General features: G+C 39.2%; 1 protein-coding gene across 1 annotated transcript in view; it reads right to left on the bottom strand.

Moving 5' to 3' along the window:
- The window catches only part of LOC115417398 (disintegrin and metalloproteinase domain-containing protein 10), a 68509-nt gene continuing 50306 nt past the window's right edge, over nt 1-18203 (bottom strand). The window contains exons 10-15 of the mRNA XM_030131298.1: nt 10731-10902; nt 10437-10581; nt 8341-8524; nt 6183-6282; nt 4296-4516; nt 1-981 (exon numbers count right to left, since the gene is read on the bottom strand). Of these exons, the coding sequence (XP_029987158.1) occupies nt 877-981; nt 4296-4516; nt 6183-6282; nt 8341-8524; nt 10437-10581; nt 10731-10902 (927 nt within the window). The 3' untranslated portion in view covers nt 1-876. The remainder of the gene's footprint in view (nt 982-4295; nt 4517-6182; nt 6283-8340; nt 8525-10436; nt 10582-10730; nt 10903-18203) is intronic.

Below are 18203 nucleotides of genomic sequence, written 5' to 3'. Positions count from 1 at the left end.
TTTCCATCAAATCCATGAAGGTTTTTAAAGAGTTTATTTAGCCTTAGATGGAGGACAATTTCTCACCCCACAAAATAACACTTCATCCTTCAGTTCATCACAAACATTCAAAATCAATACCAGAAGGGATGAAATATGGTCATCTGTAAAGGACATAAAGCTGTCAGTTAAATGTAGTGTAATTAAAAGTACAATATTTACACCTGAGATACAGTGATGTACAAAATATTGAGTCATATGGAAATACTTGAGTACAATGACCTAAAATTAGTAGTTAAGTAACAGTTTTTGAGTCAAAATTCTTAAGTATATTCCACCACTGCATTTTTCTTGTGACTTTGTGTTGAATTGGCTATGCTTTTTAAGAATACAAGTACATTATGCATTAAACATCCTGTTCAGATAACCAGTGACTTTCAACCTTTCTGTTACAGAGTTCATACAGCCTCTATGTGCTGGAAAATTGGATGTGTATCAGGGCTCACATTAGTGGTCATGTTTTCAACAACATCAAGGATCAACAGCAGGCATTAACAACAGACAGCACTGTCAGTGCTTGTTTCAACAGGTGGCCTCAGATCACTTTGAGTGTATGACGCTATGTGGCCTGTGTGACCCACGGTTGACAGCAATATTTTCCACAACACATGCATCACTTGTTGAAGCGTCAACAGACACAGTCACTCACAAAAACAAAACAGATGCACATTTATATCGGCTGACACTGAAGTGTGAGCCAAACTGAAAACGTGTCTTCATCGGTCACCTGCAAATAACAAATAACTATGATAATGAAATATGAATCCTCATGAATGTGTGTGCGTCATTGTCATGATACATGAGTTCTTAGAGGTGGAAGGGGTCAGCAGTCAAAGGTCAGTCCAAGTCTCTGGTGTTCAGTGTGCGACTGCAGAGGCAAACAGTGCAGCCCATCACCGCAGAGAGGGTCAGGATAGCCAGCAGTATGGCCCACCAGTAAACCTGCAGAGGACACATCAAAATGCTCATTTAACCCTGTAAAGTCTGAACCAGTAAATCATTGACAAAAAATTCCAGTTCTTTGAAACTGGAGCCTTTATTCGTCCTTCTGAACAACCCAATTTTTTTTTTTCAAATTTCAATTTCCATGTGTGAGTTTAAATTTTATAACATATTTGATACATCGGGTCTAAATGCTCAAATATTATTTTTGAACAAACAAAAACATAATATAACACAAATATGTCTAACAAATTGGTAATTCCTTTTCAACATTGGCAAAGTTCTGCCTCCTTCTTCATGAATGACAATCTTGTAGTGTCACTGGAAAGGTCTCTGGTGTACAAATTCCTCCCCCTGGTGGATTATCCATGTATTGCATGTATCTAATTGCATACATCAGGTTTTTCAAGAAAAAAAAGGGCTTCAACGCTCATGTATCAAATATGACACATTTAACATTATGGGGTTAAATAGGTTATTTAGAAAGGGTTTCTCCAGTGACATTCCACTGAACCAACACTCAGTGTTTACCCCAGTGTTTATTCTACTGCTACAGCTGCAGACACAGAATGCATGCATACAACAGGCAACAATTTCAAAGGGTGCTGCGAACAGGTAGAGTTTAGCTTGTTTCTTTCACTTCAAACATGTAATAAATCCACATATCATATCTGTCTTTCTTAGTGTAAAGTGTAAAACATAGCAGTATTGTATACTTTGCCATGTGAGTAAACAATACAAAATTGGCCTGTGTGTCCACCATAGAGTGTCTCATAAAATAACATTCACCACGCAAAACTCCAAAATGGTTGCCATTTTTCAAGAAGCCCACAGTCTTCGATATACAGTTTGTCCACAAAGTCTCTTTACAATTTAAAACATGTAACACAAAAGCAATTGATGAGATGTGTTTATCAGATTTGTTCAGTGCTTATTAAAGATTTTAATCACATTGTGGGATCATGTGTAATCGAATCACTGATACATTTTTCAAAATGTTGACCTTGACCTTGAATATGTGTCACCACATCTGGATGACCTTCAACCAACCATCACCAACCATTTTCCAGGCAGATGGTGCACCACCACATTGGGGACTGAATGTTGGTGGGTTCCTAAATCAAACATTGACCAGTGGATTGGAAGGGATGGTCCAATGCCCTGGACACCTCATTCACCAGATATCACTGCCCCGGATTTCTTTCTCTGGGGTTATGTTAAAGATATCATGTAGCAAACAAAGACAGAGGACATCCACGACCTGAAGTAAACAATCATGCCACTGATGAGGCTATGCTACAGCCAATATGGAAACAAATCCAGTACCGTTTGGATGTGCATCATGCAACTATAGAGGTGTATTAAATGAGGCAAAAAACTTCACTGTCTACTTGTCATTACCTCCGCCAAGGAGGTTATGTTTTTGCCAGGGTTTGTTTGTCTGTCTGTCTGTCTGTTTGTTTGTCTGTCCGTTAGTGTGCAACATAACTCAAAAAGTTATGGACAGATTTTGATGAAATTTTCAGGGTTTGTTGGAAATGGGATAAGGAAGAAATGATTAAATTTTGGTGGTGATCGGGGGTGGGGGGGCCCACGGGGGGGGCCACTGATCAGCCTTGGCGGAGGTCTGCGCTCTCCGAGTGCTTCTAGTTTTGTAATAATTTCCATAGATTTGTCTATTCATTTGCTTTTGTAGTAAATGTGTTAAATTGTAAAGAGACTTTATGGACACCCTGTACGATCAAGATGTTATGTTTTCTCATAGGGCATTCTGCTAATTATTGGAAACAAAATATGTGAAAATTAGAATGCAGAATCTAAATTTACGTGCTCTTATAAGACTGATATTACATATTTGTTGCTTGTGCATTGCACCGACCACACCCACAGACACTGCACTGGCTCCCAGGCCAAACTAGGTGAAGGGATCATATGGACGGTGTACAGGAGAACATCTGACTTCATCTGTATTTCTATACTGAGCCAACTGATCTGGTACATCTAAGTCTGAGTGTTTCCATCTGAAGATGTTGAGCTCATTTTGCTCACTCGTAAATACATTTATGGTAAAAAAAATTGTACGCTTGTTTTTGATTTCAATTTTAGGCCTTCTCTAAGCTTAAAAGAGAGATTTACCCCCTAGCAGAATATACTGTTTTTTGTGTCCAGTCAAACACAAGTTCCCCCTTTACCCCTCGTAAAATATAAACTATACACTCTTGGGTGTTTTTGGTTTCATGTTGTCCAGTGAACAGGAATATGGAAAATGAGTTAATTGTCCATAAATAAATAAAGTCCCAAACTGGTTGATCTACCATCTTGAGGTGAGGGGTCCCTGCTGTCTCTAATGTAACGGATGACCAACCCATAAGGTGCTCTTAAAACCAAACGTGCATTCCTGATTCTCCATGCTGTCATGAGAACAGGCCCTCAAAGCCAGTTACAACAGAAACACTGACGACAGCTGAACATCAGAACAGAGAGTTTAACAAACAAACAGGAGCAGATGAACATCTGCTGCTCTCTGACACAGCCAGCTTCTTCAGCTGCTGACGAAAAAACATCTTTGAGCCACATATTACAAATACTGAAATCTCTTAAAGAAGCTCGTGGCCAAATAATCACTTATCACCTCATTTGTGTGTTGTGACACAAAATGAGGCACAGATTTAGGTATTTCTACCAAACATCTGACCTGCCTTAACACAAACCTTCATACTTTAACTAAAAAAAATAAATATATGATGAAACACTCATCAGACACCAGCTCCATGTTGGAGGGGTTGATGCCTTAAATGTTAAGCAGGCTTTTCCCTGGTTTTACTGTGATCTTTGGGTGCATACTTTGTTTCGGGGGGGAGGTGTTTGCGGTGTTTGAGTGTCCTTACAATATTTCTGAAAGATGAATACAAACACTTATTGCATTATTAGTTGAGGGTTTTGTCATATTCATAGCTGCACTTTCCCTAAATTTGTTTAAGAATATGGATAGGCAGGGAAAATTATTATATATAAATTTTTTTCTCAGTTTTTAAAAAAAAAATGCAACTTCACCAGATATTAAAATTTTGAAAACTGGAGATACGCTAAATATGCTAAATAGACCACATCAAAAAATCTTTAACACAGAGGTTATGCACTATGAATCCATGAAAAGGATTCAGTTTTGAATAAGTTAGTTGACTAGTATTATTTTGACAGGGAAAAGTTATAGAATAAATGTTTATCTGTCTGATTCATGAACATGAGTACTGCATAAAAGAAGTATTACTCTATATGTCATACACCTTTATTACAACAAACCCTGACTTCACCTTCATCCACTCTGCCAGGTCCTCATACTCGTCCAGTCGGAGAAAAGAGTTTTTCAGTCTAGCGATGGGGCCATCTGCATCTAGCAGGCGACACACATGGAATTTGTCGCAGTAGCCCTGATTCCCCAAGCAGGGAGCCCCGCCCACCAGGGGCAGCGCCTTCCTCTGGAACTGACGGGACAGCACAGAGGAGGTGGTGCTGGCACAGGTGTCAGGTTTATCTGCAATGAAAACAGAGGAAATGCAACTGGAATGCAGCAGTATACACATAACATCATGTCGCTATAAGTTCGACATGTCACACATAGATGGACATTCTGACATCCACATAGCATTTTTAAAACATACAAGCATCAGGTGGAACCTGAATGTAAATGACATTTCATTCACACTGTTGTGAAAACATCATGATTTCAGATAATGTCACATAGTGTCTCTTGTTACAGGTCTGTAACAGCTGGGGAAGGTGGGTTGTGACTCAAAAGTAGGTTATGTTGTAAAAAAAAAATGTTTTGACAATGTGTAAAATATGATTATGTTCATCAATTAGCCATAAATTTACAACCACTTGTCTTTTATTATATTGGGTACCAAGTGTATAATTGTTCCTTAATGGTGATGTTAACGAGGCCCAGACTGTGATGGTTAGATGACAGAGCACCTTCAAATTGAGAAATTGGGCTGTCCTTACTTAGGCCACTTTTGGTGGGTATCAATGCAAACCAGGAACCCCCAACACCACCTGCAGTTCTGGAGAGGCCCTGACCCATTTGGCATCATAATTCAGTGTTTTTCAACCTTGGGGTCGGGACCTCACATGGGGTCGCTTGAAATTTTAATGGGGTTGCTTGGAATGTCTAGTAACTGATTAAAATAAAAAAACAAAACAAAACAACAACTTACAAATAAAAAATCTATGGTGAGTTGAAATAGACAATCCCAATACATAAAAGCCATGACAAACTGTGAAGCTGAAACTGTAGCACTGTGGTACTGTTTATCTTTCAAATGTTCATTGTGGTCAGTTTCAGGTGCTGCAGCTCTTTCATAACTCATAGTTTGAGTTCTTGTTTGTTCAGTATTAATTGTCAGCTTTGTAAATCCAAGCTGGACTGACTGTACATATCCTGACCAAGGAAAATCAAATTCTCACTTTGTGCAGTAATCTACACCTGGCTTTTCTGCCTCCGCCCATAATAATATACATTATATAGACTAAATTTCATGTAAAATTAACATTTATTTGCAACACAGTATAGCATACTATTACATGATCGAAAACAAATTAATTTTAGCAAAAAAAATGTCTCCGTTTTGAATGTCTGGGGTTGCCAGAAATTTGTGATGTAAAAATGTCATAATTTGATCAGTTCCTCAGATCCCTGCACTGCCCACTTTTCTGTGTTCAAAACATCAGCTTTAAGGATTAAATATTCATTTCTTGCTTAATATATAGGCATATCAAACACATCTAGACACTCTAGTCACAAATGAAAGTATGAATTATTAAAACTGAAAAAACAGCTGATGTGAAAACATTTCGTAGGCCTTGCATTGCCACATTTAGGCAGTCATGATATTAACTTTATTCCTATCCTTAATAGTCTACAGCATTTAGTTGTGATGTTATGATGACCCCTTGGGTTATTATTAGAGAAGTGGGTTCTGAATGATGAAAAAATGATGAAAATGCTTGGTTTGAATTCTATACAAACCGTGAAGACGTAATGACACAAGGAAAATCTGGGAACAAAATTGAGACCCATTAAGGACCTGAGGTCTAATGGAAAACATGCATGAAAGTTCCGATGAAGTCAGGCTGATGTGTTGGAGGACAAAGTGTAAACACATTCCCCAGTTGGAGAGTACTGGTGGACATGTGGTTACCGGGCTGCTGGCAGCACATGTGGCATTTCTCCCTCATGGAGTCTCCTGGACAGTCACACTGCTGCAGGCTGTGTTTCAAACACACTGACCCTGCACAGATCTGCAACACACAAACACAAACCAGAGTTCAAGAAGGCTGAGGAAGTAAGGTTTAGACCCAGATAACCTCAGATAAAAGGCTGAAGATGAATATAAAGATAGACTAGTCCAACATATTTATTAATAGGGCGTCCCATTTTTGGGACTTCTTTTCCGATCAAGCTCTTAATTTGACCAGTTAATCTCTTATATATTAGTAACTCCCCCCAAAAAATTTTGGCCCAATCCGTAAAGTTTTAGACCCCCCCCCACCGCCATCTTTAGGGTGCCTGTTAGCTGAGTGCAGAAAACCCATTTTTCAGTGGAAAATCATGCATTTGTTGGTTAGTTATAACATATTTGCGCATGCAAATGTCATATTACAGGTTTTGGGGGATGCTACTGTCGTTTATGAAGGTCTCAAATCATGTACAGGTCAAGGTCACATGATTTTAGACAAGGTCAAGGTCATTTGATACTGAAAAATGGGTAAAATCACACGTTTTTGCTGATTTCATTATTGTCCAGTCTTATTTCAAAGATATGCACCCAGGGCTTTCACTGGAGAACATTTGATCCTAGATTACCCATCTGGTACTCTCACTATTTATTAAACTAGCATGAGCTGATCAGTCACTGAGAATGTGGACATGAGATGTTTATTATGATTATGACTATCCTGCAAATACAGATGTGTGTGTTTTCTCATGTTTTCTAAAATTAAATGTGTTTGTTTATTGGGACTTTGGATCAAACGATACTCAGTCCATTTTTCATGCCTTGGTAACATTTTAATTACAGAGTGAAGCAATGAGTAATATGTCTTAAACATGGCTTTTTGCTTTTCTCAGAAGAAACTAACATTGAAGTTTCACATTTGGAAAACTTAACCTTTTTTTTTTTTGTTTAGGAATGAATTTTTCCAGCTTCGTGTTCATTTAATTCTAAGAAACCACTTCTAGAAATTAGAGGTTAGTACTCTTAGCACCTCCAGGGGAAAATATATTTTGACTGAATGATGAGGTATCAGAAACAGCTGGAGACAATTCCCTCATCGTTCCAGTTCACAGGCCAAAGTATCATCAGGAGAGATTTCTTAATGATGGATGAAATTTACTCAAGATGATTTCAAAGCTGAAACTAAACTTATTGTTTTGATGTTATAAAGCTCCCATTATTTTGAAATAAGAAAACACTTGCACATTTGCACAATTTCTAGACAGAAATGTTCATCTTCATTCTCAGAGGTGTGGAGTTATTAGAGTTGGGTCACCACCACATTTTTCAGGGAAATATTGATATAACATGATAACATCATCCAACTGTAATTTTTTAGGTTCAGTTTTTTTATGTTAAGTCAAGTTTTGGTTTCCATATATTTCAAAGTATTTCTAACAGCAACCACTAAGCTGTTCTGTCCCACTGTCTTGTCTCATGTCTGTTTTGTCCCAGTGTCTTGTGTCCATCTGTCACTTTGCTTCGTCCTGTCCCTGAAAACTTTTGTCTATATGAGCCCTCCCTCTATGTATATGTACACTAGGAAAGAATGGATGATAATATGAATGTAAAGTTTGAGATTGTCAATTAAGCACAAGTTGTGTTTAAAAACAAAGTTGTCCTCTGAAGGAGGGGGGGGGGGGGGGGACAAAATCTTACCAAGTGTATTTTTCTCATTTCTTGTCAAAATATCCCATCAGACTTAAAATAAGACATAATAACCTAAAGAGTAACTTTTCAGTAAGATATAAGAACTTATTTTTAGACAATAGATCTTGAAAATCTTATTTCAAGAAATCTTACCAAGATAATTTTCACTTGTTCCATTGGCAGATATTTTTTTTTTTGCTTAATTCAAGCAAAAATATCTTGTATTAATTTTTTGAAACTTGTTTTAAGAGGGGTATTTTTTCCAGTGTGGTGGCGGGTAAAAAAAAAAAAAAAGGTTTATTTTCCAGATTTCCTCCCAACAACATGTATTTTTTCCAGACTAGCTTTGCGTTGGTGCACACTTTGCCTCACTGCGCAGTGGTGTTCAGTCATGTTGAGTCATGCTGTTGTGTGGTGGACGTGGCGGCCTCACCCCATTCAGACAGACGCGAGTGCCGTGGCTGCAGACGGTGAGGTTTTCTTTGGCGCTCGGTTCGGGGCAGAGTGGAGAGAGGCCTGAACAGACACTCTCTCTCTGACACTCGGTTTCCTCATCACAGATCTGACCTGCTGGTTTAAAGCCACAGTCCTGACCACAGCAAAGGCCCTGGCTCGGACTTAATGAAGGAACACACAATACACACAAAAAAAACACACGCAAAGAAGACATACAAAGTCAGTAGGAGGATGCTGAGTGTTTAGACACAAGGACACACCTACAGTGGAATGTAGGTGGGTTCTTTTATGTGATATTTTGAGCGTTTTCACACCTGAAAGTCTGAGCCAAGGCCCATGTTATTTTTACATTGTATCCATTTGGTCCTGTTAGTTTTGCTTTACACAGCTATTTTAGGAGTTGACTACATTGACTATGTTATCTACGTCCTGGTGTGCATCCATGTTTGGCTCATTTATTGTCTTCTATTTTATTAGTTTTTCTTCTTTTGCTATTTTACATCAGTAGCCTTTCCTAACTTCCTGTGATTAGCCTGAAATGAGTGGGACACCTATTTGGTCCACTCTATGGTCCAGGGTGAAGGTTTCACACCTGCAGACTTGGTTGGTTAGTTCATCTACAGGGTGGGGAAGCAAAATGTACAATATTTTGAGGCAGGGATTGACAGACAGTGTATGACCAATTAGTTTATTGAAAATCATGAGAATTTATTTGCCACAAGAAAATTGACATAATAGAAAATGTTTTTATTCTATGTGTCCTCCTTCTTTCTCAATAACTGCCTTCACACGCTTCCTGAAACTTGTGCAAGTGTTCCTCAAATATTCGGGTGACAACTTCTCCCATTCTTCTTTAATAGTATCTTCCAGACTTTCTCATAATAGTTTTGCTCATAGTCATTCTCTTCTTTCCATTATAAACAGTCTTTATGGACACTCCAACTATTTTTGAAATCTCCTTTGGTGTGACGAGTGCATTCAGCAAATCACACACTCTTTGACGTTTGCTTTCCTGATTACTCATATGGGCAAAAGTTTCTGAAAAGGTATGGATAATAGTGTTAGGTATGATTATGACATCAATATATGTTTGGTTTCAAAACAACTGACGTAGTGCCTGCTGAGAAAAAACAACTAAATGTTCATTGTAAATTTTGCTTCCCCACCCTGTAGGGAATAAATTGCAGAATGGAATCAGCTGAATACTGTCTGGCCCCAAACACTGAGATATAGTGACCATAAAAAATCTTCATCTTTAAAACCAGTGTTCATTTTGTCTGTTCTGGACTATGTATGTATGCATGTATGAATGTATGAACGTATATGTACAGACAGACAGACAGACAGACAGATAGACAGATAGACAGATAGATAGATAGATAGATAGATAGATAGCATCAGCTAACCCATGACCCTTCACTGACCACTCTGACACCTCATACTCCTGTAGCTCCGCCCCTATTGTCCAAATAGGATCGCTTCTAGCTCCATAAAGCTAATACTGTGACAGCCAAACTACTGGCTTCAAAACTGCAGCTCAGAAACCAGTGGGTGATGTCATGGTTTGTCTGTCCACTAATTATATACAACCTGTTGACCCAGTGCAGGGTTACTAAAATAAGCATCTGAGGCATTTTTAACCCAACAGTGTTGAGATAGTTGAATTGAGAAAATTTGTAGAAACTACCTACTTGGAATTTAATAATATTAAAGAAGCTAATGTATGTTTTGAATACAGTGAAATGTAGATACAAGCCCATCCATTTGTGTTAGTGTTTTCATGACATCTTCTATTACTACAAGAAAAACATTTATTTAGGAATATTTTAATCCAAGGAACATGATGAGAAGCTGAAGCATCCAGCAGTTAAATCCACTCTACTGATCCTGACAGACTTCATTAAACCAACTTAAACCTTTTCATTAAATGTATTCAATCTGTGTAGATAGATAGATAGATAGATAGATAAGATAGATAAGATAGATAAGATAGATAGATAGATAGATAGATAGATAGATAGATAGATAGATAGATAGATAGATAGATAGATAGATATTTTATTCCTATATTACCTGCACAGTTTATCCGGTTTGAGGCGACACTGGACTCCTACATCCTCTTTTGCGCTGTAGCAGCAGGGATCTGTGTCATTGTGACCAACATCACACTCCTCTCCTTCCTCCACAATCAGGTTTCCACAGATGGGCTGATCACTGACTGGGCAGAAATGAGCAGATGTGGAAATAAGCACTTGCCTGCACATTCAATAACACACATCTAATGGACTGAGTATCCAGTCTGACTGCAGGGTTCAGCAGTCAGTACACCACCTGTGGGTAACGCAGACGTCTTTTTACCCAACTCACCCACAAAGCAGTCGTCTTTCTTCAGCTTCAGGATCTTGCTAATGTATTTGATGCTGCAGGGTGAGAGTTTATCATTGTTCTCTCGTAAGTCATCTGTGGCATGAGGGAACATCAGGTACCTGCCTTTCCCACCAGTCGACCCCAGGTTCCCACAGTTGGAGCCCTCATCGTGCTGGAAAAGACAAAATATCAAGTATGTAGAATTAATGCATGTACTTGACTGAAGACAGAAACAGCATTGGGAAACAAACGATGGAATCTGATTTATCCTGTCTGTATAGTGCGAATAAACTGTCTTTATTATTATCTTTATAAGTTGTCACAGACTGAACGGAACAGGCTGAGCTTTTGTCTTCATTGTTATGTTTATTTTCTGAAAATTGGCAGTCAAAAGATTGATGCCATCTGAGAAGCAGGGAAATACTGTGTACCACATGGGGAACACGACAGACAGAACAGGACGCTCCTCTAGATTTAGTCAGACACAGTTTATTGTTTATCATGTTGTATAACTTCTTAAATCAGCGGACATCAACTGACTCGTAAATAAAAAGATCAAGGGATAGACTTCAGTGACACTCAATACATGGCACATGTGGACAGAACATGTTTTTTTTGGTTATTTGGGTATTTGTAGCTTTGGGTTCATGGAGAAGCATGACACAGCAGATGTAGGGCTTGTTTCTCAATGGTAGATTTATAGTTGTCTATTTATTATATAGTGAATGTATTGTTGTTTTCGTTGTTTTGCTGTCATCATGGCTATGCTGTTATGAAATAGAACTAATTATGAATTACTAACTGAAGCTAAAGTAACCAAAAAAACAACCCAAAAGCAAACAAAAAACCCCCAGATGCAATTAAATATTCTCTTAACAACATATTCTGAAGAACAACCTGTTGGTGAGTCATTAAAATACCAAAGACCAGGGTCATTCCATCCCAAATCAACCAGATTTCAGAAAGTGCCCCGCATGACTCCCTCAGAAAATTCAGAAAAAATTCACACTTGTTCACCTACCAGATAAACGAACACTTCCAAAATTTTTATGTCACATCTGTAATAGTTTAGCAAATGCAGCCCTTTGAAAATTATTGCTTTTTTTTGTTGTTTTTTTTTAATTTTGCAAAGTTGCTTTTCGGCCAACTTTGAGGAGCTATATCTCCGTAGGTGTTCAAGCCATACTGCTGAAACTTACTGTCTGGGGTGAAATCCCCCTGAAAAGACCATATTTTGCATCAAAATAATTGTAGGTGCCTTCATGTTTGGTCCATGAGGCCTTGAAATCAGGCAAAAAGGCTAATTCTTCAAAATGTCCTCTCTCTTCAGGCTTGCACTGTGCCATAACGGATGAATGTAGAGACTTAATGTTTTTTTTGCATGGATTCTTATGGTCAAGATCCAACAATATACTACAAAAAGACTACATTTCAATGAAAAGTGCTGCTGTGAGGCAATGAATAAAATGGGTCAATTTCAATTTTTCACAAAAACACTCTTTATTTGAGCACCCAAATTACCATGTGGCCAGTTAATGAAAATTTTGAAATTTTTTACCATGTCTTCATATATGTTTGAAGATGTTGTGCACAAAATTTTAGCTTTGAGATAGAACTGGTTCTAGTTTTAATAGTTTTTTTTTTTTTTTTACTGCATGACTATATTTTCTTCAAATTGTAAACAAACGTAGGTGTAAATGGCATTTTTAACAGTAGAATGGCATTGATTATTGCACAAGTTATGATAATACTTGAGATATTTGAACTAGGGTGTGGAACTGTATGATGGGTCAGATAGAATAATTATAGATTTCCCAGAACTGGCTCAGGTTGATGCCTGTAGTAGAGACTTCTGGGAAACTGGATGGAGCTGGTCAGTTGACCCAATTTCACCAGGGTCAATGACATAAATGGAACAAAGATTTCCCTGAATCACCAATTTTCAGAAAGCCTGTTTGTCTTGATAATGTCTTTCTGTGACATTCTGTCATGTCTGCTCCCAGACTGTGTCTGTCTTTTCTGTTTTGTCTGTCATTTCCTGTTTTATTTTGTTAAGTTTCCCTCTTGTGTCATGTCTGGTGTCTTTACTTTCCCTCCTTGATTGTTTCACCTGCTCCTGATTACCTGACTCCTCCCTGATTATCTCCACTTGTGTCCAATTGTCTTCCCGCCCTCTTGTGTATTTAAACCCTGTGTTTTCCCCTGTTCCTTTGCCAGTTTGTGTTCTACCTTTGTGTGCTCACTTACCAGCGTTTTGGATACCTGTCAGTCTGTCTGCCCGTCTTGACCCGTCTTGACCCGTTTTGCCTTCCGACCACCGATTCTGCCTGTCCCTCGTCTGCCTGCTCGTCTGGTTCTGACCTGGTTCATTCATCCGACTCCTGATTCTGCCTGTTCCCTGTTTACCTCAGCCTCCAACGTGTTACCTTGTGTTTCGACCCTCGCCTGGACTTTGACCGTGAGTAGCCTATCCCTCATGTCCCGTTGCCTCCTGAATTGCCCTCCTGTGTATGACCTGGCTTGTTTTTTGACTATCCTCTGTTTTGCCCTAGTTGGGGTGTTGACGGGAATCCTCCGGCTCGGCCGTGCTGACCATCCATATTCCCAGCTCACAGCCCGGACGAAGAGTCCTGAATCACACGCCTTCATAGACGTGTCAATATTTCTGTACTGTGTTTTTCCTACTGTGATTGTGTTTAATAAACACTCTCAATTGGTCATCTGCGTTCTGGTCTTGCATTTGGGTTCAGCCTTTGTACTAGACCCATTACACATTCATCCTTTAAGATCAATCCAACAACACATTTTCCCTCCACGATGAACAAGTTTGTTCAGGATTATGAATAGAAATCCCAAAATTAGGCTGGCCAGCATCAAAAAAGTTCTGGGAAATCTTAGCTCCATTTATGTCATTGACCCTGGTGAAACTGGGTCAACTGACCAGCTCCATCCAATTTCCCAGAAGTCTCTACTACAGGCATCAACCTGAGCCAGTTCTGGGAAATCTATAATTATTCTGTCTGACCCATCATACAGTTCCACACCCTAGTTTAAATATCTCAAGTATTATCATAACTTGTGCAATAATCAATGCCATTCTACTGTTAAAAATGCCATTTACACCTACGTTTGTATACAATTTGAAGAAAATATAGTCATGCAGTAAAAAAACTATTAAAAATAGAACCAGTTCTATCCCAAAGCTAAAAATTTTATGCACAACATCTTCAAACATATATGAAGACATGGTAAAAATTTCAAAATTTTCATTAACTGGCCACATGGTAATTTGGGTGCTCAAATAAAGAGTATTTTTGTGAAAAATTGAAATCGACTCATTTTATTCATTGCCTCACAGCAACACTTTTCATTGAAATGTAGTCTTTTTGTAGTATATTGTTGCATCTTGACCATAAGAATCCATGCAAAAAAAATTAAGTCTCTACATTCATCCATTATGGCACAGTGCAAGCCTGAAGAGAGAGGACAATTTGAAGAATTAGCCTTTTTGGCTGATTTCAAGGCCTCATGGACCAAACATGAAGGCACCTACAATTATTTTGATGCAAAATATGGTCTTTTCAGGGGGATTTCACCACAGACAATAAGTTTCAGCAGTGTGGCTTGAATACCTAAGGAGAATTAGCTCCTCAAAGTTGGCCGAAAAGCAAATTTGCAAAATTTAAAAAAAAAAAAAAAAAAAAAAAAAAAAAAAAAAAAAAAAAAAAAAAAAAATTTAAAGGACTGTAACTGCTAAACTATTACAGATATGACATTAAAATTTTGGAAGTGTTCGTTTATGTGGTAGGTGAACAAGGGTGAATTTTTTCAGAATTTTCTGAGGGGGTCATGTGGGGACCACTGGTTGAATTGCCATGGAATGACCCACTAGTAAGTTCCTGGTTTCATTCCCATCTAGATAGATGGTTTACTGCACATCACTCCCATAATCTCTTTCCCACATGTCCTGTCTTCGTCAAACAAAGGCAAAAAAAAAAACGAAAAAAAAAACCCCACTCTGTTCAGTTACACATTTCCTGTTTACATCTCCAACACCTGCGGTGTTGTGGCTTGTGGCTTGGTGCTATTTAAAGACACATATTGGGAAAGTTTAGTTGTTTTTTTCATTGCAAAACATGTTTGGATGCTTTAAAAATAATGTTTAAGTATCAAAATGCTAATTAAGTGAAAAATAAACACAGCCCCTTTTAGATAAATAATTTTGGAATGAGCTGTTTAAATATCTGTTATTTGTGAGGTCAGTCCTTTAGTTCATCAAATCCTCCATGACACATCACGTCCATCAGAAACATCAACGCCGCCTCACATGGTCTGCATCACCGATCAGACAACACCATTAACAGGTGGGGTGGGATATATCAAGTAGCAAGTGAGCAATTAGTCCTCAAAGTTTATATGTTAGAAGCAGCAGAATGGGAAACATAAGGGTTTGAGTGACTTTGACCACAGCCAAATTGTGATGGTTAGACGATTTCCAAAACCACAGGTCCTGTTGGGTGTTCCTTGTCTGCAGTGAATAGTACCAAACAAAAGGACAACCAGATCTCAGTCAAATCAAGCATTTGTAGGACTGTAACTTACAACCATCTGCCTAATACTGTGTTTGCCTCATGTTGAGTACATTTACATTCATGCAGCTGCTTGTGTGACCAGGAAAGCCTACAAACCGCTCCTCATCAAGTCCTGATAATTTTAGAATAGTGAACAAATACTAATGACAGATTTTTGGGTAAACTATATAGAGTAGTCTTACATGTCACTGTTTCTAAAGCATTTCTGGACTACTTAAAAAAACAAAAGGCAATAATTGAGAGTATTCAAGTTTTGCACATATGTCACACGATCACGTGGTTTTCTGTTTACGACGCCATATTGGTAGGCAAGCTTTCCTTGGATCGTACAATTGCCCATTGTTGGTGATATTTATCTTTCTCTTGTGTAGATCTACAATAACATAAAGCTTTAAGCAGTGTGATCATAGTAACCACATGTGTTGCGGTTGGTTGCAATAGATGAGTTTCATGTGACGTATGCATACATCAAGTCTTGGAGGCGGAAGTCACATCGAGTTCGTAGCGTGTTAAACGATGGACCTGCTAAACTCCTGTGTGCTGTTTATTACTTAGCTTTCACCAGTTATAAGTTAGGCAGAAAGACCGCTCAGTTCCACTGGTGGCAGTGGCGGTTCTGTTCTGCCGACCGCTGTTTATAGTTATTACCGCAGTTAGCGAAGTTTCTCAGTATAATTAGCCTGCGTGCCTGTGGCGCTTAGCGGCGTGGAAAAAAAAGAATAGAGGGAATGCACATATGTCACTTCCCCCCTGGGCCACGCCCCTCTAAGTCAGACTGAGTGGCAAAAACAAACCAGCTCAACATGGTGGAGCATAGCAGTAACTACAGCCGGACCGGGAAAAATGTGGAATATAACATGAAATTAAAGACAATTGGACTCGACGTTGATCCATACAACTACCAAACAACAAGTGGTCTACAAACATTGATATGTGGACAGAAATCACGTATCTTGACATTTATATGAACCTGATTTCAACACCAGGAAAATCCCCAATGCAAAGGCTGAAAGCATACAAAAGCCAAAGAGTTGTTGACATCCTCGTCATCGTTAATTAGAGGATTACAGCTGGTGAGTGCTTTCAATTAAACATACTATTGTTTTTGAGGTTTTATGTCAGTGCAGACGTATTTTCTTGGCAGTGATTGCCAAGGTAAAGGCCCAGCAGTAGTGCTCACAGTTCACCACTGATTTACTGGAGTTGAACCCTTAGTATTGACCTAAGTGAGTGGATGATCTACTGGTACTGTGGAGATTTAAGTAGAGTTAACATCAAATACTTGATACAACACAGATACAACAGCTTTGTGCCAGAGTACCCCCTTATTTGGAAAACTAGGTTAGCCTCAGTTTAAGCTAGTTTACAAATCATGTAGAACACAAGGTTCAGAATCGCACAATTGAAGACAAAAATGTTTCAGTCATGAAATATAGAACTAAATGACAGATGCTAACATTAAGAGCTTTACTCAGGAGTAACGTTAGCCAAAACAATATGTAATTTAAGGTATAATTTTACGCAAGAATACAGCATACATTAACATTACCTGACACGAAATGGCAACCACAAATCCAGGTTTTGTTGCGTGGATTCCAGTTATTTCTATGAATTGCAGCAATCCATCTGCTTCTTCTGTCTTTGGCTTTAGGTCGCCGCTAAAACGATAGCTCCGAGTGCTTTTTAAACCTACTTGTGCAATCAATGGCACAACAGCTCTTCCCCATTTTTTAGATTGTTCTAAAGTTTTCGCAGTATTCAAGCCAAAGCCGCTACTCATCTCCCTCTTTCTGCCACTCAGTGGACAGAACCGCGGTGACTTCCGCTAGCGGTGACATCACGTGCATACCCTCTATTGTCATCATGTGGTACGGTGATGCAGACCCCTTTAAACCTACCAGGAGGGCTTCCCCTGGCCTATCACCCTATAGAGAGAGAGTGATTGTGGGTCTACCTGCTCCATTTGCCGGTGATGGCAGCCAGAGTTTCCTCAGCTGGGTGAAGCAGCTGGAAGTGGCAGTCGGAGCTACGGCAGGCGACACCACTGAGTTCAGCTGGAGCTGGTGACAATACTCCCCACCTGTCTGTGCAAGTCTGCTTTTCTACTATGGGACAGCCTTCCCGAAGAGGTCAAGTCAAACTAGAAGCACTCGGAAAGCGCAGACCTCCACCAAGGCTGATCAGTGGCCCCCCCTGTGGGCCCCCCCCACGCCAAGGAGGTTATGTTTTTGCCAGGGTTTGTTTGTTTGTTTGTTTGTTTGTCTGTCTGTTTGTCTGTCCGTTAGTGTGCAACATAACTCAAAAAGTTATGGACAGATTTGGATGAAATTTTCAGGGCTTGTTGGAAATGGGCCCCCCCGTGGGCCCCCCCACCCCCGATCACCACCAAAATTTAATCATTTCTTCCTTATCCCATTTCCAACAAACCCTGAAAATTCCATCCAAATCTGTCCATAACTTTTTGAGTTATGTTGCACACTAACGGACAGACAAACAAAGAAACAAACAAACAAACAGACAAACAAACCCTGGCAAAAACATAACCTCCTTGGCAGAGGTAATTATGCGGCCATGAAAGAGAAGATGGGATCAGCTTTTGGACAGAGACAGTTCATGGACCATTTTAGAGTGAACATATCGGCTCGTTCACGAGTTCCGGGGCAGAGCCTGGAGGTGTACGGCTGATGTGAGCCGGCTGGAGCTGGTACTCGTGTTTTTGCCTCCGAGTTGCGTGTGCATCACTGTTGTTAGTAAACATAGAAACTCATCTATGGTGCCTTTATCACAAGCAGACATACTCACAAATAACAAAACACGCAAACACGAGTCCAAAGAAAAACACGATATAAAGCAACAGTTCTGACTTTCTGGATCCAGATAG

Source organism: Sphaeramia orbicularis, chromosome 4, assembly GCF_902148855.1.
Source record: "Sphaeramia orbicularis chromosome 4, fSphaOr1.1, whole genome shotgun sequence".
Classification (NCBI taxonomy): domain Eukaryota; kingdom Metazoa; phylum Chordata; class Actinopteri; order Kurtiformes; family Apogonidae; genus Sphaeramia; species Sphaeramia orbicularis.
Note: the sequence above shows the minus strand (reverse complement) of the source record. Positions and strands in the feature narration are given on the sequence as shown.